Below are 23,360 nucleotides of genomic sequence, written 5' to 3'. Positions count from 1 at the left end.
TCGTATTCGTATATTTTTAAACATTCTCGTGTTAACGTTGATTTCTCAATTCTTCCAGCTGTAAAATATAAACTTTGGTTTATTATACGTACAACATTTATCTTGTTATTTACCTCTCCTTCTTCATCGACGGAATCCGATTCATCGTCGCTTCCATGCAACGAGGTGGCCGGTGTGGTGTGTCTACTGGACGTTGGACTTGGAGGTTCGGAAATCGGTCTTGGATACTTGATGGAACAGCCGATTCCGTTTTCGATTTCCTTTTCTAGTTCGGGGAAGAGCGCATGCAATGCCTTCATCCTTGCTTGCCTGTAGTACTGATTTTTTTCGAAATATCGAAGTTAGTGTTTGGAGTAGAATATTATAACTCGAGTATACTCACGACTCCTAAGTTTCTCCAATCCAACATATCGCTTAACCGTTCGGTTCGGTTCCTCTGGATAATTCGTTGCCTTCTATTGAGGCGCGCAAAATCGAACATGTACTGCGCCAACTGATTGATGCTGTCGTCTAGCGAGATAAACCTTCTGTCTACTATATATATTCCGTAGGACATGGGATCCGCGATGTGCTCTTGCATAAAACAACCGAAGCCCGATAGATTCGTGGTGATGCTGGGTATTCCCATAACGGTGCACTCGGCCGGAGTGTATCCCCATGGCTCGTAATAACTGGGAAACACTCCTAAATGACAACCCCTGACAAACTCCTCGTAGTCCAAACCGAATAAAGGATTAGTTGAGCTAAGAAACTCTGGATGAAATACGATTTTAACTCGATCGTTCGATCTGTTGAATAGGTTGCATCTTCGCACCGAGCATAGGACTGGATCATTCCAATCGTCGACGACGTTATGTGTGGTTACCGGTGGTAAACCATCTCTTCCCAACGAGTAAATGCACCGCTTAAGCCTCACCATTTCCTCCTTCTCCAACAGCTCCTTGGAATCCGGCATGCGACCGCTCAAGCAGATCTCGTACATTCGCTTTCCGATCTTCGTCTGAATGTCGTTGATGGTTTCACGCAAGCTCTTCGTGACCGCGTGACCCCGCAACGATTCTACATTAAAATTGTTCGTCTTGGCTGGGAATATGAGAAAGGCTACAACCGTTATATCCGAGTTAATATTTCTAAGCAGGTGGTTCAATCTCGCCAAAGCCTCGATGAATATATCTGCGCCTTTGTTGCCGAATTCGTATCGACCAGCAATAAAAAAATATAAAGTCTTGTCTAAATCAAAATCGTAATGCCTGAAATTTCAATTAATAGATTTATGACTACTGCTTTTGTAGACAGTTTACCCGTAGAAATGACCCCTAACGAATTCGTGTATCTTCTCTTTCGAACAGGCGTGCAAATTCTGAAATTCGTGGAGCGCGGAAAACTTCTTTACGTTCAGGCCGTTCGGTGTAATAACATCAGGTTTTCGCTTCAGCAGATGCTCCGCCTCGTAGCCTGAAACCAAGCTCATCTGTCTAAGAAACAACAACTCGAGTGCATCCTACTACCTGTGATATCTGAAACCGTGGTGAATGTATGGGATAGGTGAGTGGCCGCTCTTTCTATGCAGTACCTATGATATATCTGCCGTTTTCCCGCTTCTTCGTCGACGCTGAACTGAAATTGATACCATATAATAAAAGCGTTTTAGATGAGCATTTGCATAACTGTACAGTAGCCAGATTGTTGTAAAAGTCCGTGTTTCCAGCGCACAGGTATCTTCCTAACAAGGTGGCATGCGTTGTGAACACGGTGGCAACGTTCACGTGTCGTAATCTGGTCAACATCAATCCGATTCCTGCCTGCCACTCGTGAAAATGCGCCACGATTCTTGGCTGCCCACCACCGGCGCATAGTTTGGCGCTCGTATGAAACTAAGAAGCAAAATAGTTAGACTTTCCGTTGATGGCATTCATAACATAATATGTACACCTCTTCTAAGAAATCCGCCACCATATTTCCAAATATTATTGCATCGTTTGCTTCAACATCCAGATGTGGAACACCCAGCGAGCTCTTCTCCCAAAGCTCGGTCTTGAACTCATCCAACTTCCAAGCGGCCGATCCCACGTCCATCAGGATGATCTGAGGATTTCCATCAACCAACCACCTGCCCGTCACAACCTACATAAATCATCAATCAATAGCAAAAGTTCACGACCCACAAAGTCACCAACTATACTTTGTAACCTTTATCCCTGATCGCCGAAACCGCCTCGTTCAGAGACTGCGATCCCAACGGACTCTCCTCCACTTCAGTTCTTGCACTGGCCTCTTTATATGGACCGATCAGACAATACTGATCGCCCATCTCCTCCGTAGAAACGTACGCCTTGGACCGTATCACCGTGTAAATACCTCCAACTATCAAGCGATTTATTAAAAGAACTCAAGCAAACCCCTTTGCTCTACCTTTATTAGCCGCTTCCCACGCAATCTCGAAGGTCCATCTGTTTTCCTCCTCGGCCAGCATGCCTCTATCCATGTAAGCCATCAGATTTGAACTGGATTCGGCTCGGTAAAATCTTCGGGCGGATCGCTCTCTCGACATGTTCGTTAGTTGTTAAAAACAAGATTGGGAACAAAAATAATAACACTGCAAAGTAAAATTTACAATGTTTATCTGGATGCATTTTATCAATAATTGAATTCATGAATTAAATAATCTTAGATTAAACGAATGTAATCTACGTCAGCTCGTAAACAAACTTTGAAGTAAATCGTAAATCACAGTTGAACATTTCACACGGAAATGAATTATACTTTTATTGATTAAGTAAAATACAAATACTAGAAATTAAGTCTACATGTATTTCAAGGCTCGTTCGCAAGTTTTGGTAAACAAAAGTGAGGCGCAACAGATATAACTAAAAATTATTATTTTTATCATCGTGCTCAGTTTTGGTCTATGACTTCAGGAATAGATTAATATTTATCGCTTTTTTGCTTACGAAAATTCAAATACTCGTATATGTGGCTGAATATAGATATATAAAAAATATATAACGTTCTCTGATTTCTATTGGTTTCGTGAATTTTCAAATAAGTAAATTGAAATGTAGATGAAAGCAATTTCATTGTGAGGTGTTACGGAGAACGAGAATGAAAGGAAGATAGGCTGAGCCTACCTCAATAATTTAAAAATAAAATACTATAAAACCAGATGTACACCGCATATAAAATAAAATTAAACTTACATTTAAAACAAATATATATGTATAGTAATTCAAAAGGAAGGTCAATGTTATAATTTAAAAATCACACATTTGCAGGACAGGGAGTTCTTGGCGATTTCGAGACCACCCTCGCACGATCACGGCTTGCCAGTATCTGCAGCGGCGGCTGCGGTGTGGCCTCAGGTTCAATTCGTTTGTGATAGAGAAAATGTGACCCGAGACATTTTAACCGGTTTAACGTAAGTGCGTGTGATAAAGATAGATGCATGCGCATTCACACGACGGAGAGATTCAATTTTGAAGGGCACCTTCCCGCACACAAGCACATTGAGTAGCATACGCCTGTTCACTGAACATTTGCCAAGAAACCGTGCTTCATGTATATGATTCAATACAATAAACGATAGACATAATTATTGGAGCCCTTTCGGCGTTCATTTATTTGTTGCTGATTAGGAGAAGCTGAGGAAGCGGGTGGCCATGAAGAGGTTCGATAAACTGTTGATCATGTTTAAAGGAGCGGCCTGCAACTTATTCTTGGTAGCCATATTACTCACGCCCCTTATCAAAAAGAACATGTCCGGATAGAACTGAAAGCGAAGGGAATAATATCATCAAATATTGCATAAGTAGGATTATCGGTATTTATCGGTATATACCTTGCAGTTCTCGACTGGTTCCTCGCTGAAGGTTTGACTCACCTCCGTGCAGTCGATTTGTACGGCCTTTAGGGGCGTCACCATTGCCAGAGTGTAGTTTAACTGTAACCGAAGAGATAAAACTCACTATTGCGTATATATTGATTAGGCTTCGTCATACTTGTTTTGGCTTGTTAAACTTATATAAGCGCATCTGAAAAGCCACTTTGCGATAATCTAACGTCACGTTCCATCTGGACCAAGAAAAATTGTAGCACACACTACCAAAAGCTAGAGCGTAGTACAGATGCCTCTCCATTGGGTAGTGTTTTTCACATGTACCTTGAAAAACAAAATTCATTCATCAAACTTGTAACAAAAAATTATATTTAAAGCAATCACAAGTTCTAACAGAAAAGTCACTATGCCCAAGAAAATGTTAAATTAAATATAGTAAATTTGTCACAATTTTCTATTAATATAGTTATATTGTTTCGTAATCATCAATTAAAGTAAATTTAGTTTATATAGATTGTTTTTTTTAAACTTAGGTCAAGTTATCGTTAAGCGAATGTACCATAATATGTAAATACATTTACACGTGCCTCTTCGTTCGCACGAACGTACTTGGTGTTCATACGAACGTATACTTTGCTATTTCATTTCAATTTCAGTCTAGCGGTGAAATCATTTATTTTTTCCTAAAACGAGGTAAAGAAAAAAAAACATATTTCGTCTTAACCAAAATACTGTACAACTGAAATCATTGTATTTTCGTAGGTATATTTGTACGTTCGATCAGTCAAATAACTGTAAATAATTATGTACGTATCGAACGTACATTAAAAATATTAAATGATTAAAAAATCAATATATAATTAATAAAGTAACCAAAATGCTAGTCCTTATAATCTATAAATAATTATCTAATGTATTATCTTTCTTTACAATATTATATGCTATCAAGCAATTTTAAACTTGAACCTTAATATTTGAATATTTTATCGATTTAACCGTTACGAAATGTTAATTTGATCATTTTATACTACAAAGTGTGTGAATAATATTAAATCGTCGCCTGCACCGTCACCAACGAATTTACATAAGAAATAGCAAATAATGAATCTAAATCAATTGTTATCGATATAAGCTGAATGACGCGAACAAACCATTTTATAATACCTTTTTAATATACTAGAATAACAAAAAAATATCCTTTATTGTTGTTATTGGCACAATTTAACTATTACCTTCTACGAATTGGAATGTATCGCAATCTGGGAACAAATCGACGCCGTAACTTTTCATAATCTGAAACAAATCAGTGTTATCAAAAAAAGTGAATTTATACATATAAAAATTAAGAACTGTACACTTATAAGTTTCGGTAATTTGTAGTATTTCCCAATATGAACCTGCATGGCGTCGTTTGGCTCGTTCTGCATTTGGCTAATACAAATGAAATACCCTTTGACATTAAATTCCACTACTAGTATTGCAGCCATTAGCTGAAACGTGACGCTTCCGCTGAAAAGAAGTAGAATAACTCTAAATTGTAAGGATTGAAGCTATACCTTACTCGTCTTCCGGTCGAATTTCCCATGCCTGGAATGGTAAATTCGGATATTTGAAGTTGGCTAAAGCGAACGCACCGAATTTTCCAGTTCTGAAAGTCATGTAGCCTTTGTCCTCGAAGAATTTAAAATCGTGAATGTCGCGCGTCGTCCACACTTTCAGTTCTTGATCCCATTGGCAGACAACCGGAGCCTCGAACCAGTACACATGAGAGGGCAACCTAAAACATTGCTTGAATCATTAATTTCACTCAAAGTTTAAATAATAAATATACTTTAAATTGATGAAAATCAATTCGTCCAATTCCCTCTCGGTGCGAATCATTTCCTCTTCAATCTCTTCGGGTTCCTTCCTTACATCGGGATCCGTAGGCGGAGGAGGTGTGTAACCCACGTAAAAATGCGCCTCTTCTATGCAGCAAGGTATTATCACTGAAATGATGAAAATAAATAACTTGAAAACAATACCTCCGAAGACTTACGGTTAGAAATGAAAATTTCAAAAGAAACCATCTCTTGCGGTTGAGGCGGTTGCACGAATAGATCTAAGAAATATACACCACCCAATATGCAGAATTTCCTCATGTTCAGAACACTTTCATCGTGTTCAAAAGGTAAAATTGATTTCTGGTCGAATACTTCCTCTGTCACATGTATCTTTAATATTAGTATAAATTGATTTACTGGATTTTTATAGTATTACTTTCAATAGCTAATGCGTATTCGCTGGCGGAGGGTTCCAATTTTTGCCATGGTACGACAGGAGGCATCTGGTCTGGTGGTATTTCCGGATCCGGTTCTGGTTCGACCATCACTACAGTCCCGTCTTCCTGGACGACCTCTTCCAATTCTTTCTTGACTATTACTCTCTTATCGTACTTATAATGTACTTTCAACAACCACTCCTTGGCTGTGCAATCGTTAAGCTCTGCGCGAATTTGAAACTTAAATATTTGCATAATCTTTATTATCATATTTAGTTTACCTTGTATATAAAAGTTTGGATTCTCCGGCGGGTCATATGAACCGGCTGTATCGCTCAAGTGATCGTACTTAGCGTACATTCCTCTAACAGCCAAATTATCGAATAGAAGACTGTGAGGAAATAGAATTTCCGCCGACATATAAGGCCAATCGAGCTCTAAGCGAGACCTAATCAAATAATTATACTCTCCTAATTGAATATAATTTTTAATAATTTGCAGTAGTTACCTTCCCGGTATCCTAGGATTCGGAGTTGGCGTCGGTAATTTAACAAGCGTCCAAAGGCAATAACCGAAATTGCTATTGGACAATAAGTAATCCGCCGTTGGAATATCGATGCGATTCATACGATTACCAATATACCTCAAAAGATGATAGGTGGCGTACTCCAAACTTTCCCTTTGGTAATCTCGAAATTCTTCACGAATCTGCAAAACGATTTTTCCTTGTACAAAACATATATATGATTACCATCATAAACATATATATATATATACCCATTTCCAATCCTGTTGCCTACTAACAGTCTCATCGAACGGATCATTAATTAAATCTTCTAAGTCATCTAAAAGCTGTTACACGGAGAAAGTTATTGCATCTTACTATGGAAAATCTAAATAACCTTTATAATTTCGTCGGTTCTTCGGGCCGCGTCTTTGATGCCCGCAGTTTTCAAGGTTTTCTCCCAGATGTGCAGGTAAGTGTTCATATCAGCCGGATTCCAGCACTTCGGGAGTCCATCGCAACGCAAATAATCTTCCCACTGTAATTTTAGCATGAATCATATAATAGAAAATCTGAGGAAGTAAATCGAAAATACATCGCTCTGAATTTTATCCGCCATGAAGGAATCGTGTCCAGCTCGTATTATGGAATCGCGAAATTCCAAACTCTGCTGTAGCTGCTCTTCGCGAAGAGATTGTTCAATGACCTCTCGCTTCTCTGTAGCGATTGCTTCCTTCTTTTCTTCTATTGCCCTAATTCGTTCCTCCTCTGCAAGTCTGATAGCTTCCTGTTCCGCCATTAGTTTTCTTTCTTCGTCGCGTTTCGACCTTTCTTTTGCAGACAAAGTCTCCCCTTTCTCCTATAACAAATACAAGATTTTATTATACATTTCTTTTTAATCGGGCTAAATATAGTGAACCTTCTTCCCTTTACGCTTTTTCTTTCCCTTTTTAGGTTGTTTCTCTTTTGTCGCCGATTCAACTACCTTTGGTTCTTTTCCTACTAATTTGTAAAATTTCAGAATAACAAACACTCATAAATACTTAACTACCCTCAGTCACTTCTTCCTGTAAGTTTTTTTTAAAGAAGCTTAATAGAAATTATTTATTGAATAATGTAATAATTTACTTTCTCCTTTTTTCCTTTCTTTGATTTTCCTTTTTTCTTCTTTTTGGGTGCTTCTTCTTTCGCTTCCTCCTCAGGTTCAGTCAGTTTAACTTTTTTTTGATCTCCTTCACCTCGTTTAGCTGGACACTTCTTTTTATCATCTTTCTTCGGTTTATCCTCATCTTCCTCCTTCTTTTTCTCCACATCTGCCTCGGTCTTCTTTTTCTTGTCTTTTTTTTTCTTTCCCCGTTTTTTCACTACTTCTTCTTCCGATGATGAAAATGTTGATGATGAGCTATCCATACTAAACATTGATGATCTTCTCATTGAAGACGCTCTACTACTGATAGATTGTTGGCGCATTCTCAAAGATATTTCACTCATATCACTGATGGTCGAACCCCTTCTCTTCTGACCTTTTTTAATACTTGAAATAGAATCTTTAGACCTTCTTCTTCCGCTATCGCTTCCCAGGTCATCTGAAAGTCTCATCAATTAACAAACAGCTCAAATGAGAGTGTGTCTCATATAGACCTTTAGTTTTCTTACGTTTCTTCGGTTGCTTTTGACCAACCTCTGATTTCTTATTGACTGATACTCTTTTCCTACTTTCTTTGTGCAGATCCCTAGATTGAGATATTGACAATTTCGTACTTTCCGATGCAGCCAAATCCTTTTTCGAATCGTCAACTTCCATCTGCGAAACATCCATAGTTACAGACTTTTTACTTTTTTTGTCACTTTTAGTTGAAGATACGCTCTTTCGATCTTTCTTTTCTTTGCCCTTCTTCTTTTTCTCTTTAGGACTAGCTTTCGTTTTCTTTGAAGCTTCAGATCCTTCAGTGCTCTTTTCTCCTTTCTTTTTCTTTTTTGCTTCTTTTTCTTTTGGTTTTTTCGATTTCTCTTCAGCTTTAGCTTCTTCATCAACTTTACCTTCTTCCTCTTCTTTACCCGCTTCTTCTTCAGCTTTTTCAGGAGCATCCAAATTGGCAGAAGACCCTTCTATTTTCTCTTTGTCTTAAAAACAAAATTGTCATATACTATTTAAGATGTCTACTATGGTTTAACATCTAAATATTGATTTGTAATTAACCTGTATCTGCAGACTCGGATACCGATTTAGATTTCTTTCCTTTTCCCTTTCCTTTCTTTTTCTTCGCATCTTTTTTCGCCTTCTTTTCTTCTGGTGTTAAGCAACTGTCGAAATCTGTCTTCAGCTTTCCTTCCATCAACTTTTTCATTTTTTTAGTACTCATCTTAGCAGATAACTTTACTGATGGTCTCTCAACCGCTTCACCCTCCTTCGGTTCACCCTCACCGTCCTGCTTTGGTTTGTCCACTTCATCCTGCTTCTGGTCACCCGCTTCGCCTTCGACTTGTGCATTCTCCGTTTCCTCTTTTCCGTCAGTTTTGACAGGATCTTCAGTTACTGCCGGTGTCTGGACTGAACTTTTCACAGAATGTCTCTTACTTTCGCTCATCCTCACGGAAACTCTACTTTTGCTCTTCCTTTTCTGCTCCATTGTTCCAAAAGTCTTAAATATGTTAATCAACAAAAAAATGTCACCCAAACTTGTCAAATATTTATTTAGTAAAACAAAAGTGAAGTCTACATGTTTATTTTACCATTAATTAAAATGCGTTGTCACCATTCTACGGCGTTCCTATTGTGATGCTAATAATTTAAAACAATGAGCCTCTATATTCATATAATGCTGCATATTGTGTGAACATTTCTTCCTTCTCAATCTTCCACCAGCAATTGGCCATGGCGGACGATTTTGGTATTCCCGAATACTTTGCGGATAAAAATGTCTTTGTCACCGGAGCCACCGGTTTCATGGGCAAAGTCCTCATCGAAAAAATACTTCGTTGCTGCCCGAATGTCAACAAGATCTACATTCTACTGAGACCTAAACGGGACTTAAACCTACAAGAAAGATTGGATGCAATGTACAAGATTAAAGTAAGCAATTCAATACATTTTTTATAACAGATGATAACAAAGTTATTATTGTTCTTCAGCTTTTCGATAAATTGAACGAATTGTATCCGGACGCAATGAAATCGAAAATCATTCCCATCGCTGGCGATGTTGTTCAATTGGGATTAGGTAAATAATTTCAAAAATAAAATAACAATTTTCTTTAATTTCATATGCTTTTCATATTTTCTAAGGAATAAGCGCTGAGGATCGTGAATTGTTGAAGAGGAATGTTAACATTATCTACCATGCAGCAGCATCGGTTCGCTTTGATCAACCATTGAATGAAGCCATAATCATGAATACCAGAGGAACGTTAGAAGCTTGCAAATTGGCTTTGGAAATGAAGAATCTCGAGGTAACCAATCTAGCGCTTATTAAATGTACGTTACTATAATGTATTTTTTTTTTGCAGTTGTTCATGCACGTTTCAACGGCTTATTGCCACACATCTCTAACCAGAAAGGTGATCGAAGAGAAAATCTATCCTCCGTATGCCGATTGGAGGAAATCCATCGAGATCGCTGAGAATATGGATCCGCATACCTTGCAGATCCTTTCGAATCTTTACATGTCAGGATTTCCAAACACTTATACGTTCACAAAGTCTTTAGCCGAGAATGTCGTTTACGACCTTTTAAACAATGTAGTGCCAAACATTATTTTAAGACCGTCAATCGGTAAGTCGAATGATTTAATTACATATTACAATGGAAAATCGATTTGCACGGTCATTGATATTTACTATATTCAAATATATTCTAATGGGGAAAAAAGTGAATGAAAAACAACAAACAACTATATGACATATTATATTTACAGTTACATCGGCCGAAAAGGATCCTCTTCCTGGATGGATTGACAATTTCAACGGGCCGGTGGGAATTTTCCTGGCGTGCGGAACTGGTATAGTTAGAATTAATTATGTAACCGATGCAGTCGCCGATTATGTATCAGTGGATGCGGCAATCAATGGAATACTAATGGGCACTTGGTACAAAACTAAGAAGTAAGTAGCAAAGTAACTTACGCTTGCTGTTATTGATCAAACATCGCCGTTTCAGCGAGCCGGAAGAAATTAATAACACGACGGTCTACAACTGTGGTTCGAACGGCGTAGTTTCAGTTAGCTTACATGAACAATCGACGATCGCCCATGGTCTTGTCTGGGACAACCCTTTGTCCAATTCATTATGGTACCCAAGCAAAAGCGAGACCAGCAACATTACGATTTATTATATATTAGTAATGTTACTACACTTCCTACCTGCAATCGTTTTGGATGGTCTATTGAAGCTATTCAACAAAAAACCGATGTATGCGATAACCGTTTATAGACTCATCATCCAATTATAACGTTTAATATTTCAGGATTCTTAAAATTCATAGAAAAATTTACAGTGCGGTAATGGCGCTGAAATATTTCATAGAAAACGAATGGACTATTGTAAACGACAAACTACTAGAGTTGGAAACCGTCATACTTCCCAAAGACAAAGAGATGTTCGGATATAACGTAGAAAACTTCAATATACACTTGTACTTCGAAAACGCCTTTAATGGAGCAAAACAATATCTGCTGAAGGAAAAGGCAGAGGACCTTCCAGCTGCAAAGAAAAAGATACAAATGTAAGTTACTCAATTCCCTCAATTTCTTGCATTAACTGTTGTCTTTTAAGCCTTTATTTTATGGACGTTTTCTTAAAATACGCATCATATGGTTTACTGATATATATTATATACAAATGTAATGTACTTTCATGTACATCGAAATGGATCAGCGATTATTTTGAAGCCCTCTAGGACACATTTATATTTATTGCAATCGTGAAAACAATGTTACGTAAAATAAATCAAACAAAATTCATTAGCATTAACTTTATTAATTCAATTTCGTTCTCAATTTCGTTAATTGAACATTATCATAATACAATGAGATAGAACTTTCATGTATCGTTCCCATGTCGTCTTCAAATCGACTTCCCTGTAACAAACAAAAACATTAGAAACACAATTAATTCCCATGATATATCCTTCTTATTAAAATTGTTAACTCTTTGAGAGGTCAGAAATTCCTAAATTCCTAGACCCAACAAATTTTTAGACATCTTCCTCCACTCAATCAACATCTTATGGTATGGACTATCAAGATTCATCCCTTGACATACCAATCAAATTAAATGGTATTTCCTCTTTGCGCATACCACCGCCCCTTAAAGAGTTAAACGATAGGAGACACTTAAATTATAATCACCTTAAAACGTCTAATTCTAAGGCACATTGAGTATACGCGCTGAGGAACAGTTGTAAATCTTTGGACCCCCATCCGTTTTGCCTCCAAATTTCCAAAATCTGTGAAATTTCGACAAACAAATTTCGCAGCTCACGGGACCTATGCAACGAAGAGGCTATAGTCAAAATTGATCTCGAATACACGCGAAAGTTTGAATCCAGTTCCGTGTAGTTTCTGGATAATAGTGTCGGCTTTAATGTGACACACACCAAGCTAAAACGAGTACAATTCAATTTGTTATCTAATAAATAATTTTAGAAATAATTACTGTTTGTGTTCTTTTTCTCGCTCAGTCAGAATTCGGAGCTCTCGTAAATCCAACAAAAATTCTTTATCCATTTCTGTGTCATAATATTCTGGAGCTAAAACAAGTTTTATTAACACTTTTATTTTTACCGGATCACCTTTTTATTTTTATATTCTTCTTAAAGCAAATGCAATCATTTTATAATATTATATATCATGTTCATTTTATGCCTTTTGTTTATGGATGACTCAACTTGAACTGAGCTGAATTTCAATAGACAAACGACTTTTACGAACATGAAACACATGTATCGCATGAAGCAAGTGTAATTCAATACATCAAAGACAAACCTGTAACGCTATACGTCCAGTTATTCATAATAATTTCAGTGCATTTCTGCAAAGGGGCGAACTTCAAATACTGCAATCGCCGTTTTGAAGTCTCGAACCGGATGCACGCCAGGAAAACTATACAGGCGTACTTCCCAGCCAATTCTTCCGGTAAGTAAAATAGCTTCTGTATATTCTGCGTGATCGAACCGGGTAGTTCTTCCACGGTTTTGTAAATCCTTTTCACGTTGTCGAATTGTCGACTGAATGAATATATGAAAAGACGAATTATTTTGAATTGATATTACTATGAAATAAAAAATAAAACAGATATTCTTACCGACACGACTTTAACGGTACACCTGTCTTTTCAGCGACCTCATCCAAATCCTTACGGTTCCTCGAAGACAATTTCTTACCTAGGAGCTCCCGAATCACGCTATCATCAAAATCGTAATATCTAGGAATTCAATCATTATATGTAATTATATTCTTAGGTCTGTATGTGCTTTTTCTTACTTCTCTATCAGCAACTGCTTGGTTTGCGGTTCAATTTGGAACTCTAATTGTTCTTGTAGTTTGTTCGGATTGCTTAAAAGTTTCTCAATAAGGGAATATGTTCGGTAATGATCCAACACGTCGCTTGCTATTAGTTCCAAAGTGGCTCCGGTCGTTTGGCCCAGGCCATGCAGATTCAATGAATTAACAGCTTCAGTAGCTGCAATAATATTATTACACAAGTTTTCAATTTAGATTACATAATTCTTGATTAAAACATTTTTTTTTCAATTTAATTTAACCATTACAATACTTTAACATAAGTTCGATGTTACGTACATAATTGTAAATCCCAGTTTGTGTTTTCACAATATAAATTACTTCTTTCAAAAATAAAATGTTGTTTCTTGATGTTTCTTTTGACAAAGTACCCTCGTTTGAACAAATTGTAAATACCTGTATTTATATCGGATTAACAAACATTCGCTTAGCGTACAACAATTTGTTTTCATATTTATTTTATTGAAATTAAATACAAAGAATAATTTAGTAAAATATTGTGGATACATATAATTCCTATTTTCTTTACTTAAAAACTTTTTTTTATTTATACCAAACCGATTTTAATAATCAATGATTGCAAGTGCATAAATAATTATTGTATATGTGAACTGGGGTTGCTGGATCATCTCTTCATTAATTATTATTATAGTGTCCTTTTTTTTAATTTACTTTTACCACATTCAAAAGGCTTGATATCAATGTCAGATGATAGATTGCTTTAAAAATATTAAATTAAAAAAAAATATACAAGTGATTCATTGCATGACTAATATTTTATAATCACATGTTTATATTAATAATCCAACGCAATTAAGTGGGCTGATAATTACCAATTGGGAGGGAAAAAAATGGTCTGTAAACATATAAGGAAATGCTTTAAATATTGAAAGCAAATCATAAAGAAATATTTACAATTATTTTTCATTTGTCTTAGTATTTGTATAGTCACTTAATGTTTAATTCATCAATTAACTATAAGGCATATTTTGTATATAATGTTATTTAAAGTTTACTTATTATAACCTAGAATATAAAGTGCATTGTTATTTTTTTTTATTTGAATTTTATTTTATTTTTAACTTAATACAAGAGTTTGCCAATAGTTGTAATGAATGCTTAAATTTGTCAATAATTCATGCTGTCAGAATAATTGACATTATTTTTAACGATTAATTAACCTTTCATTAAATATAAACATTGATACAGCAACGTTTCAAAATATCCTGAAATTCAATGATCTCTTCAGAAGTACCCTAATAAGTACACGTAAGCGTAAGCAACCAATGGGATTGCGTGTGTATCCAGTTATTTGAATTTTGAAAGAAGCCCTGCGAAAAAAAACGTAAATATAACCTTACTCATTACCTGTATGTCCTTCAACCCATAACTGGTAAATCTCCGGATCCACCAGAGTGTAATTGCTGATGAAGACGTCGACCTCAGCGCACATATTTACTACTTACTGTACTATATAGTACAGTGTTGGTGATAGTTCAAAAGATACTTTTGTTGTTATTTAGATGGCCATGTTTGACAAATGCTGTCAGATGGAAATTTCGAAATACCAGTAGTGCCAAGCGAAGAAGCAGTATTGATTTTCGATTTCCGAACACGACCACACGACCTGGTGTTTTGCTTTGATAATTTGCAATTCAGTTTTCGCATTGTTCGTCGTAAGGCCATTGTTGTTGTTGTTGAAAGGTTATCGAGTGAAAAGCTGATTTCGAAGAAACAATTCTTTTATTTATTATTATTATTATTGTATGCGGTGAATGTTAATTGAATGAAGTGCGGTTAGGTCAAATTTCAGTTGAACAATGGAATAGGGGTGGGATGGACAACGTCGAGGTTAACAACAACAACAACAGAAGCAGCAAGTGAAGGAATAGTGCAGAAACAACATAGAAGGTGGAAGGAAAGGTTGTTTTCCTTTTTTGGGGAAAAACGGAGGGAAGATTGGCGGCGCTGCGATCGCAGTACGCCGTGCCATTGACAGATGTCAGTTGGATACTGTGGTGGAACGAAGCGACTGGACGCAAGTAAGAAGAAGAGGCTAGAGTGAGGGCAGTTTGAGCGTGTGTGTGAGAGACAAGTATACAGGACGGCGTGCGTGTGTGTGCATATACGTACACGCACATACACAGATAGAAACGTACACAGACATACACTCACACACATCTAGAACACGAAAAGCATATGGCGACATTTTCTATTTTTGCAATCTGCATTTTATTCGTTGAGAAAGTGCGTTCCGGTTGGTATGTGAGTGAGATCGTCAGTGAAGGGAGATTCCTTTAAGTTCCGTAGAACTAGGCAAACGAATAGCGCAGATTGAGCGAATCTGGCAGAGGGCTAGAACATCCATTAAAACTCTGTCAGTTTGGAGGAGCACAAAAGAAATCTTGTGTACATATATATGCGTGTGTTATATATATATATACATCACCTACATACATATATATATCTATGCAATATACCCGGTGTGTACGTTTATAGATTAACCAAAAATCGTCTCTCAGAAGAAGCCAAGCTTTATTATATACATTTAAACAAATTATTTTAAGAGAAGAAATTAGTCTGTGATATTACCTAAAACAAAAATAACAAAAAAGAAGAAGATAACGTTTTTTCCAAGTAAAATAGTTTAGAACAAAAAAAAAAGTATATATATATATATATAGAAATATTATATATATTTGTAGAGGATAAGATACATTTCATACATATATTTCGATTTATTTATGCAAACGGAAACAAAGTGATATATATTAGATTTAAAGGAGACTTTTTTTTTGTGTGTGTGAGTGAGTGATCCCGTGTTTGCACCATAGACCATTGTTCTTTCATTTCCAATTGGTTCCGTGTTTTGATGTTTACTGTGACTCTTAATGCTGTTGGCCAGCAGCAAATGGCCCCCAAATTGGACAACGATCCTAAAAAGGATGCAGGTGAGATACAATATCAATTGTGTTTATTTATTTTTGTTCATTCATTTCCAAGCTCTTCGAATTAGTTTTGCATTAATACATACATTTTTTCTTTTAATGGACCCATATAATAGATTCACTGGCATTAAAACTGCTAATTTAACATTAACTTATCAACTATTTTATTTTTACACTAGGAATCCACTATCTGCATTCAATCCGCTGACTATTATAATGCATTGACATTTAACATTAACTTATCAACTATTGCATTTTTACAGCGGGAATCCACTAAGGAAATATTTGTATATTAAATTGGATTAGACTTATCAAAACTGAATTATACTTTGTTATGATATTCTTTCAGTTAAATCTTCAATACAGTGAATTACCATACTACGGTACATGCACCACTTCATTATGTTACTTTTCGATTAATACAAAATGAAGAAAATCTTATTAGATTAGATTTTAGTCTTTCCAATTGTTTGTCTATTTACAGAAAAGGTTAACAAGAAATTTGTAATTAGAACATTAACATATAGATAGATTTTATATGCATCTCAATTTATTCTTCTATATACACAAAGTCTGTAAATTCATGATCCTAACGTATTTTGTTGAGTTTTTAATTTCAATATGAACTTGAGTTGCTTATGTTAATCAACATTGTTTTTAAAATTTAACATGTAATATAAGTAATTATAGCTGATTGAAAGTCAATATCTGTAAGAGAAGGAGCAAGAGAAATGCAATTATTTATATTGTTATATAATTATAAAATATTCAATATGTAGAGTACTTAGAAGAAGTTGCAAGTAATATCTAGGCTGACCTTAAATGTAAGATGATATAAATTTGGAAATCCTACATTTACTTATAGTAGAATATCTTAATACAATAATTAACACACAATAAAATAACTATGTTAACCACATTTTTACTGAAATTAATTCAATAATTTAATATATTAATTACAAGATTTAACACAATAAATTTATATTTAAGAATTAATATTTATTATTAAAAATGTAAACTTTATTTAAAAAAACTAAATATATTTTTCTGTGAAACTGCAATAATTTGGTAAACATTTCTATGGCATGAATATAACTTTAATTATTACTATTTATCTCCTTTGGCCTACATTCACACTACCTTTTGGCACTTTTGCACTATGTCTATTTATCTAGCGCTTTTTAAATGGCGTATAACAAAAAACCGTCTCTGAAGCAATTACATTTCATCTATATCTATCTTTTGTGAGTTTGTGTGGTAACAGTTATTTATCTATTTACAAACAAACATGGATTCTGTAATCCTTTATCACATATTTCTATTTGTTATTGTCCATATCATTCAGAACTCTCAATTTTCTTGATATGATGAAACAAATGAACGATTTTCAGAAACACATAGTAAATACAATGACTCTCAAACTTTACTATATTGTATATATAGACTGTACAAAATAAAACGACGAAGCAACGCACATCGAACATTAATATTAAAGAAAAGAGAAAGTATTAGATGTCAGATCATAACAGTTATTTATTCTGTTCCAATTTACAGCAACTATCTTAAGGCAATAATTTGAGGAATTTTAAGCTTTGGCATACCATGATTAAGAACTTGTAAACTTGCATATTTAATAGCGCACAGAAAATGAATAGACCTATTTGCATTGCAATGTAATAAATCTCTAAAACATATTAACTGTACTGAGATATGCATTATCTGAAATGAAAACAAAAAACAACAACTGATTAGATATTTGAGAATGTATTATTTTCTGTACTTTATAAATGTAATCTCGCATATAGGAATATACTTTAATATTGTATTTGTTGCAACAGATAATTACTTCTTTAGTTGAATGTTTCTTTAATGATAATATCTACTTTACTCTGTATACACAGCAGATGCGATATCATCGAACGTTATTCGATTTTATTCAAATCAGAAACATATTCTTTCTATCACAGGTTTCTTGTTTTTTTTATAATACAATTCATTTTTGCATTTTTTTTCGTAATAAAAATTAAAATGGCGTGCAGTACATTCAGAGCACGTCTACGAAAAAGACGAGTGTTTTGTGTTTCAGTTTAAATTTTACTCAGACTAGTTCTTTGCTTTTTGACTTAATTGTGTTCATTTTGTCTAGTACTTGTGAATAATTATATTTAGATTGTGGTTGTTCTTTTTTCTTTTGCTAGAAATCCGTGTTCATTCAATTTTTTTTCGTATTTGAATTATTGGCTACAAACCACGTGTCTGTCCAGTGACTCGTCTTGTTCGTGAACGTTTTCGAAAGTTTTCTATTCTATATATATTTTTTTTCGATTTGTCGGCTTTCGCATTCTAATTTTTTACCGTTAAGTGTGAATTTAAACACTTTTTTTAAAATAATTATATACTGCAATTATGGCTAAAACAAAAGCATCGAAAAAAGCCAAATTGAGGCCGTTGATCATAAATACTAACGATGTTACTAATGCTGTACCCATATCAGCTAATAGTGGCAAACATATAACTTGGAGTAAGCTTTTATAAATAAATATTTTTGTTTTTCTTAATTCTGCGTTAATTAACTGTATTTTTGTATTTGTTCTGCAGGGGATGATGATTATGAGGATGGTACTACATGTTCTGAGCAAGAGTATACAGATCCTGCTATAATAGCGGTAGGAGGTGGTATGTCGGTGGTAACACCGGCAGTTTCGGAATATCGTTATAGCAAAGAAGACTTAATTAGGATACGGAGCTATCCCAGTTCTCAACGCCGCCCAAAGTTCCTGAATTCTGCCTTCTATGACGCCAATGGAATATGGGATCCTGCTCGTTGGCATTACAATGTTAAAACCCTTGCTGCGGGTAATTTGACTGATGGCAACGATGGTCAAATCGAGAACGGCGATCCGACCAAGGTAAACCTAACATATATATTTATACTTTCTTTCTTTAATTTATTTGTAATCTCTTTCAGCGCAAACCTGGTGATCCGAGGGAACGTTTACGCAAGGAGCAAGATGGAATAGTATTAAGTCCACAGCGTCGCAGTTTCAACTCCGGTTGCTTTGTGCCGGTACGCGATCCCGTACGTCCGAACAACAGACCCCATAGTCCTCTCGGAAAACCAGAAGCTCCGCATTTGTCGCATAGAGATATTTACACAGCACCATCTTCGAGGCGTATTGGCAGCGGGCGCATACTTCCATGGGATTACCAGGAGAAGGCCGATGCTCCAGACAACGAAAATTATGGTCCCAGACGTGAACGACGAGACACCGATGAGCGCTACGATCGTCGTTCCTTCGGCCGCGATTTTGATCTCAAAGATAATAACAAGCGGGGTGGTGGCGGTGTCAACAATGGTCGCTACAACAATCGTCGCATATCTTCTGAAAGTCGCGAAGAGGAACCGGAATGGTTCTCTTCAGGGCCTATCTCTCAAAACGATACGATCGAGTTGCGAGGATTCGATGAGAGCGAGAAAATAAACGGAAAGAAGAAGAACGTGACTCAGAAGAAAAAGAAGAACGACCTGCACAACAATGGTAACAGTATTGATAAAATCGACGAGGTTGTCGTTACAAAGAATGCTGAGAAAGTAACTCCCTCGCCGACACCGCAGGACGGTGGAGGAGTTCATCAACAGTCCGCAAAGGAAAAGGAATCTGCTGTCGGCGCTGCTCGCGTTTCTCCTCCAAAGGAACAGAACGATTCTTCATTTAATTTCGAAGATATATTAAAATGCGAAAATCTTACCGAATTCCCCGGTTTACTCTCTGTAAGTCCTTTCATTCTTTACAAATTAGTCACTCGATTTTAATAACATCCTCATTGCAGAACGGAGTGGAATCGGGCGATGCGGCGGGTTCTCGATTTAGTCGCTGGTTTAACAGGTCTGACAATAGTCCATCGAATAAAGTTTCTGCGGAAAATCGTTGTCCTAGTTTACCTGAAGCAAGTAATGATCATCATCAAATCATCAAAAACCTACTTGGAGAGCAATTTAACGAGCCCAGTGTGGCTATTCCGCAACCAGGCGATTCTGAATCCTACTTCGCACCGATTTCACCTGCTGCTAGCTCGGTTCCTGTTCAACAACAACAGCAGCAGCAACAACAAAAGTCGTTGAACTTGATGGAGATGTTACAGCGCGGCAACAAAATACAAGAGGGTAACAATATGACCCAACCAATTCAACAACCGATGAAGGAGATTCCTGGAAAGATTTTAAGCTTGGAAGAATTGGAAGCTGGCATGCGACAACAAGGATCTAATGTAAAGCATCAACCTAAGGCTGAGGAAGACGTTAAAGCCTTCAAAAGATTGGTATGTATTTATTCTTTTAAGCATTACCGAACGTGACTGTTATTATTTAGAGATTGAATTTCTCTATTTTATACTAAATGGATGTTTATAAAAGTCGTCGTGCTAAATATGTGAATAATATTTTCCAAACTCTTAATATTCATAGATAGTTGTATTGAAAATTAATATTTTTAATATTGATAATATTGCTCGCTAGTAGTAGAAAATCATTTAATATTATGAATATTTTTCAATTGCAGGTAAACAGCTTGAATCAAAAACCACCTATGAGTATTATGGAAATGTTATCGCAATCACAACAACAAGATGAAGCACGAATGGCTAGTCACAGAATGAACAATTATCAAATGACTGATATCCAGTATAAGTTGCAGCATGTTCATAACCAAGTACAGCAACAGCAACAACAGCAGCAGCAGCAGAAGCAAGCTCAAATGGAAATGTTAACGAAGTTGATGAACGCTGGATTTGCAACGACCAATGCAAGGGCATCTCCGCTTCCTGAAATGGGTATTAACCAGAGCAAGGAATTGTTGAACAGACCCGAGGCTCAAGCTATATTGCAGGGTAAGTTAATAACTTTCCATCATTTCATTATCATTTAACTAACTATTCGATTGGAGTAGGCCTGAAACGTGGGGATATTACCCCCCAACATCTGAATCAGCAGTTAGCAAATCCGGCTATGCAGCCCCGTCACCGTGAATTAGTATATACAATTTTGAAGATGTATCAGGTGACGGGAGCGATGCAGCAGCCGCAGCCTGTTAGTCCTGTTAACCCTCCGCATCATTCAATCTACCAACAGCAGTTGCGTGTATCCCCATTGCCCCCCAACGGTGAGAATTCTCTTTTAAAATTCTTCCCTTATGCTTTCACATATAGTTTGTCTTTTTCTCAATGTTTTTTTGTTTTACTTATTTTTTTTACTTTTTGCATGAAATATTATGCACATCTGATTTTTTTTGTTTAAGTACCGATTTGAATATAGTACTTTATATTTTCAAAATGTATACTAGTGCTTCAATTTGCAACAACACGATATATATTTTTCCTAAACTTCACGCCTCATAAGTAGATGTGTTTCTTTCGGTTTTATTGAACATTCAATATAGTTTTTTTCTTCAACTTCAGTTTCAAATTGTTTTTCACCCATATATGTTACAGTTGAACTAAAATTATTAAATTTATTCGTTTCAATACAACCAACAAAATCAAACATTTTCGTATTATGAATAAAGATCATTCGATATTTTAAAACTGCATTTGACTGTTCAATAAGATTCTCGTATATTAAATTGCACGGTAGTACACGAATTATATAAAATACCTTACGTAAAACCAAAGGGAAAACGAAAACTAACATTTTTACATGCAGCATATTGTGTATCCCCTGTATTGGCAACTAGTCCCAACACGCTCACAGTTCCAGGTGAGTTTACATAACTATCGTATAATGTATAAATATATGATAAGTGACCACCTCATGCTTTTGAATGTGAGACGCGTGACCTGGTTAAAAGTTATCTCTTTTTTTCATTTACAATACACAATACTCGCGTCTTCACAAAAATGCATATATTACAATATTAGCAATTTATATATTTAGCAATGCATCAGAGGATACCATCTCCGCGCGAACTTCAACTCCACACGCAAAACATTATGCAAAGAGCTCTGATCAAGAAGAAGCTCGAAGAACAGGAGGAGAATTACCGGAAGAAGCAACAGCAGCGCGGAAATTCGCCGGCCAAGACCGCTTCGCCCACTCGTTTGGCCTTTACACCGACATCTGTATTGAGAAAAATGACTGCCGACAAAGATGACAGCTCCAAAGAAGCCAAAGGGGACTCCAAGATTCCACAGGGTAGGCCACTAATTGGAATGCGTCCGCAGCAGTCGAACATCCAAGCTCAGCAGCAACAAGTTAACTGGAACAATCAATTTGCACAACAAATGAAGCAACCCGGTAATTAATTTATCGCTTTTAATTGTACGAATCAAATAATTAATTAGTCGACTCTCTCCGATTGACAGGCCGTCCAATTGTTAAAGCAAACAATAATTATCAAGCAAATCAGCAAGAGCAATTTTTCCTGCAACAACAGCAGCAACAACAAAGATTGCAGCAACAGTTGCAACAGCAGCGTAAAAATCAACAAACTTTCGGTCAGAGTTTCGTCAACCAGAATCAACCTTATCAACAACAGCATCAGCAACTCAGCCAGCAGCAATTGAGGGCGCAACATCAGAATGTCAGAACTCCACAACATCAAACGCCCTTTGGTCAACAACAAACCACACCGTGGCCGCAGCAAATGATGCAAGGACAACAAGGCTATGGTAAGTCGATTGCCATTGTATTCGCAGGTTAGAACTAACGTGGTTGTTGCCCAGCAGATAATCGTGCGGTAGGCCGTCCCAGTGGTATCGAAGGAGGTGATTTATCTCCAACCAGCAACCAATTGGCTCGTTGGTTCTCTCCCGATCTTTTGGAAAGCGCCAGGAAAGGTAAACTTCCGCGTATACCAGCTAGTGCTCTGCCGCAACATACTCTCAGTTTGGAAGAAGTTGAAAGACAGACGACGCCCGTCGGGCACAATTAGGTACCTGTTTTTCCCAAATGTCCTATCCCCAAAATCCTTTCTTAATCTCGTTCTCTTTCTATCTCTCTATCTACATAAATAAATATATCTAATAAAAATATCCGAAATGAATCTCAATACTTGTATATATACTTACAAACAGAATACTCGGCGATGAATCGTTTGTTACTATTTGCAATCATGAACTTATTTGCCTTTCCCAACGCCATCCTACTACCATTTCTTTCGATATTTTTAGGATATAGACTACATTACACTAAGAATAGCCATGAATCAATTCATTTTGTCCTTACAATTTCCAATTTCAAATGCCTTCTTCTTCTTCCAAAGTAAATTTAGTTTTCTTATCAGAATGATCTATTATTTTTTTC

The 23,360-nt window shown here is 36.2% G+C and overlaps 6 protein-coding genes across 10 annotated transcripts; 2 read left to right on the top strand and 4 right to left on the bottom strand.

Annotated features, from left to right (window-relative positions):
* Window positions 1-8: 8 nt before the first annotated feature.
* LOC108564856 (glycogen [starch] synthase) lies at window positions 9-3,350 on the bottom strand. Its single transcript, XM_017924030.1, has 10 exons — window positions 3,198-3,350; window positions 2,413-2,596; window positions 2,183-2,364; window positions 1,933-2,124; window positions 1,674-1,874; window positions 1,509-1,617; window positions 1,302-1,455; window positions 383-1,250; window positions 114-317; window positions 9-58 (listed from the first exon to the last, which is right to left on the bottom strand). Exons 2-10 carry the CDS (start codon window positions 2,549-2,551, stop codon window positions 32-34), a joined length of 2,076 nt encoding a protein of 691 aa, XP_017779519.1. The 5' UTR covers window positions 2,552-2,596; window positions 3,198-3,350; the 3' UTR covers window positions 9-31.
* A 144-nt stretch (window positions 3,351-3,494) lies between these two features.
* LOC108564722 (protein CASC1-like) lies at window positions 3,495-8,774 on the bottom strand. The gene is made up of 18 exons (XM_017923824.1): window positions 8,762-8,774; window positions 8,239-8,715; window positions 7,741-8,183; window positions 7,517-7,621; window positions 7,193-7,456; window positions 6,995-7,135; window positions 6,870-6,944; window positions 6,601-6,800; window positions 6,374-6,540; window positions 6,092-6,316; window positions 5,871-6,032; window positions 5,664-5,820; window positions 5,394-5,609; window positions 5,188-5,341; window positions 5,065-5,125; window positions 3,996-4,156; window positions 3,836-3,937; window positions 3,495-3,766 (listed from the first exon to the last, which is right to left on the bottom strand). The coding sequence occupies exons 1-18, from the start codon at window positions 8,772-8,774 to the stop codon at window positions 3,629-3,631; spliced, it is 3,261 nt and encodes a 1,086-aa protein (XP_017779313.1). The 3' UTR covers window positions 3,495-3,628.
* On the bottom strand, window positions 8,622-9,390 carry LOC108564875. The gene is made up of 2 exons (XM_017924070.1): window positions 9,331-9,390; window positions 8,622-9,239 (listed from the first exon to the last, which is right to left on the bottom strand). Exons 1-2 carry the CDS (start codon window positions 9,331-9,333, stop codon window positions 8,793-8,795), a joined length of 450 nt encoding a protein of 149 aa, XP_017779559.1. The 5' UTR covers window positions 9,334-9,390; the 3' UTR covers window positions 8,622-8,792.
* Window positions 9,391-9,395: 5 nt separating this feature from the next.
* LOC108564864 (fatty acyl-CoA reductase 1) lies at window positions 9,396-11,555 on the top strand. The gene is made up of 8 exons (XM_017924042.1): window positions 9,396-9,670; window positions 9,730-9,817; window positions 9,883-10,046; window positions 10,104-10,368; window positions 10,511-10,697; window positions 10,753-11,004; window positions 11,060-11,317; window positions 11,368-11,555. Exons 1-8 carry the CDS (start codon window positions 9,473-9,475, stop codon window positions 11,489-11,491), a joined length of 1,536 nt encoding a protein of 511 aa, XP_017779531.1. The 5' UTR covers window positions 9,396-9,472; the 3' UTR covers window positions 11,492-11,555.
* Window positions 11,556-11,557: 2 nt separating this feature from the next.
* LOC108564871 (acidic fibroblast growth factor intracellular-binding protein) lies at window positions 11,558-15,401 on the bottom strand. The gene is made up of 7 exons (XM_017924055.1): window positions 14,484-15,401; window positions 13,077-13,275; window positions 12,898-13,017; window positions 12,579-12,820; window positions 12,250-12,343; window positions 11,943-12,194; window positions 11,558-11,672 (listed from the first exon to the last, which is right to left on the bottom strand). The coding sequence occupies exons 1-7, from the start codon at window positions 14,566-14,568 to the stop codon at window positions 11,597-11,599; spliced, it is 1,068 nt and encodes a 355-aa protein (XP_017779544.1). The 5' UTR covers window positions 14,569-15,401; the 3' UTR covers window positions 11,558-11,596.
* A 448-nt stretch (window positions 15,402-15,849) lies between these two features.
* LOC108564826 (eukaryotic translation initiation factor 4E transporter-like) lies at window positions 15,850-23,356 on the top strand. 5 transcript variants are annotated; one of them, XM_017923993.1, is made up of 10 exons: window positions 15,850-16,066; window positions 18,662-18,972; window positions 19,032-19,835; window positions 19,895-20,383; window positions 20,623-20,950; window positions 21,010-21,222; window positions 21,762-21,815; window positions 21,993-22,352; window positions 22,421-22,726; window positions 22,784-23,356. In XM_017923993.1, exons 1-10 carry the CDS (start codon window positions 15,988-15,990, stop codon window positions 22,987-22,989), a joined length of 3,150 nt encoding a protein of 1,049 aa, XP_017779482.1. In that variant the 5' UTR covers window positions 15,850-15,987; the 3' UTR covers window positions 22,990-23,356. The 5 variants fall into 5 exon arrangements, with proteins under 5 accessions (XP_017779482.1, XP_017779499.1, XP_017779474.1 ...); XM_017924010.1 differs by lacking the exon at window positions 15,850-16,066 and adding an exon at window positions 18,123-18,584 and having other exon boundaries at window positions 20,752-20,950; XM_017923985.1 differs by lacking the exon at window positions 15,850-16,066 and adding an exon at window positions 18,124-18,584.
* The last annotated feature ends 4 nt before the right edge of the window (window positions 23,357-23,360 follow it).

The sequence above is a fragment of the Nicrophorus vespilloides genome, unplaced genomic scaffold, assembly GCF_001412225.1.
Source record: "Nicrophorus vespilloides isolate i.1.1-1 unplaced genomic scaffold, Nicve_v1.0, whole genome shotgun sequence".
NCBI lineage: Eukaryota > Metazoa > Arthropoda > Insecta > Coleoptera > Silphidae > Nicrophorus > Nicrophorus vespilloides.
This window is presented reverse-complemented; position numbering and strand designations above follow the sequence as displayed.

Bases quoted from the DNA above. Each gene is read 5' to 3' on its own strand.
- LOC108564856 (XM_017924030.1), bottom strand. From the start codon at position 2,551: ATGTCGAGAGAGCGATCCGCCCGAAGATTTTACCGAGCCGAATCCAGT. The intron at 1,251-1,301 runs GTAAACTGTCTA...TTGAAATTTCAG, and splicing joins GTTAGGGGTCATTTCTACGG to GCATTACGATTTTGATTTAG. The intron at 318-382 runs GTGAGTATACTC...GAAAAAAATCAG, and splicing joins ATTGGAGAAACTTAGGAGTC to TACTACAGGCAAGCAAGGAT.
- LOC108564722 (XM_017923824.1), bottom strand. The intron at 6,945-6,994 runs GTTATTTAGATT...TCCGTGTAACAG, and splicing joins GAACCGACGAAATTATAAAG to CTTTTAGATGACTTAGAAGA. The intron at 6,801-6,869 runs GTATATATATAT...ATCGTTTTGCAG, and splicing joins GGCAACAGGATTGGAAATGG to ATTCGTGAAGAATTTCGAGA.
- LOC108564864 (XM_017924042.1), top strand. From the start codon at position 9,473: ATGGCGGACGATTTTGGTATTCCCGAATACTTTGCGGATAAAAATGTC. The intron at 10,698-10,752 runs GTAAGTAGCAAA...TCGCCGTTTCAG, and splicing joins ACTTGGTACAAAACTAAGAA to CGAGCCGGAAGAAATTAATA. The intron at 11,318-11,367 runs GTAAGTTACTCA...TTGTCTTTTAAG, and splicing joins GCAAAGAAAAAGATACAAAT to CCTTTATTTTATGGACGTTT.
- LOC108564871 (XM_017924055.1), bottom strand. From the start codon at position 14,568: ATGTGCGCTGAGGTCGACGTCTTCATCAGCAATTACACTCTGGTGGAT. The intron at 13,276-14,483 runs GTAATGAGTAAG...ATATTATTGCAG, and splicing joins ATGGGTTGAAGGACATACAG to CTACTGAAGCTGTTAATTCA. The intron at 12,344-12,578 runs GTTTGTCTTTGA...AACTTGTTTTAG, and splicing joins CTGGACGTATAGCGTTACAG to CTCCAGAATATTATGACACA.
- LOC108564826 (XM_017923985.1), top strand. From the start codon at position 18,470: ATGGCTAAAACAAAAGCATCGAAAAAAGCCAAATTGAGGCCGTTGATC. The intron at 21,223-21,761 runs GTGAGAATTCTC...TTTTACATGCAG, and splicing joins ATCCCCATTGCCCCCCAACG to CATATTGTGTATCCCCTGTA. The intron at 22,727-22,783 runs GTAAGTCGATTG...GTTGCCCAGCAG, and splicing joins GCAAGGACAACAAGGCTATG to ATAATCGTGCGGTAGGCCGT.